Source organism: Wasmannia auropunctata, unplaced genomic scaffold, assembly GCF_000956235.1.
Source record: "Wasmannia auropunctata unplaced genomic scaffold, wasmannia.A_1.0 LD335842.1, whole genome shotgun sequence".
Taxonomy (NCBI): Eukaryota; Metazoa; Arthropoda; class Insecta; order Hymenoptera; family Formicidae; genus Wasmannia; species Wasmannia auropunctata.
In genome coordinates, this window is record NW_012027048.1 from 10,404 (window position 1) to 10,886 (window position 483).

Genomic DNA, 483 nt, shown 5'->3' on the forward strand with positions numbered 1-483 from the left:
TTGGATTCGCCGATAGGTTATATTCTCGAGGTTGATCTAGAGTATCCACAGCATTTACACGACGCGCACGTCGATTTACCATTTTGTCCAACGCGTGATAAGCCACTTTGTAAGAGGCAAGAAAAGCTCCTCGCGACTTTGCACAATAAGAAGCGATACGTCATTCATTATCGCAATTTGCAGCAGTGTACTCGTCACGGCCTCCGTATCACAAAAATTTATCGCATATTGCAATTTGCTCAATCTCCATGGCTTCGCGATTATATTGAATTAAATACACAATTTAGAACACAAGCTAACAACGAATTTGAAAAGAATTTATACAAATTAATGAATAATGCAGTATTTGGAAAAACCATGGAGAATGTACGCAATCACGTTGATGTGCGATTAATAACAAAATGGGAAGGCAGATTCAACGCGGAGGCAATGATTGCAAAACCAAATTTTCATAGTCGAAGCGTCTTTTCCGAGAATCTGGTC

The 483-nt window shown here is 39.5% G+C and overlaps 1 protein-coding gene across 1 annotated transcript in view; it reads left to right on the forward strand.

The window, feature by feature from the left end:
• LOC105455823 overlaps nucleotides 1–394 on the forward strand; it is a 1,795-nt gene extending 1,401 nt beyond the window's left edge. Inside the window, exon 3 of the mRNA XM_011699450.1 lies at nucleotides 344–394. Within this exon, the coding sequence (XP_011697752.1) occupies nucleotides 344–394 (51 nt within the window). The remainder of the gene's footprint in view (nucleotides 1–343) is intronic.
• The last annotated feature ends 89 nt before the right edge of the window (nucleotides 395–483 follow it).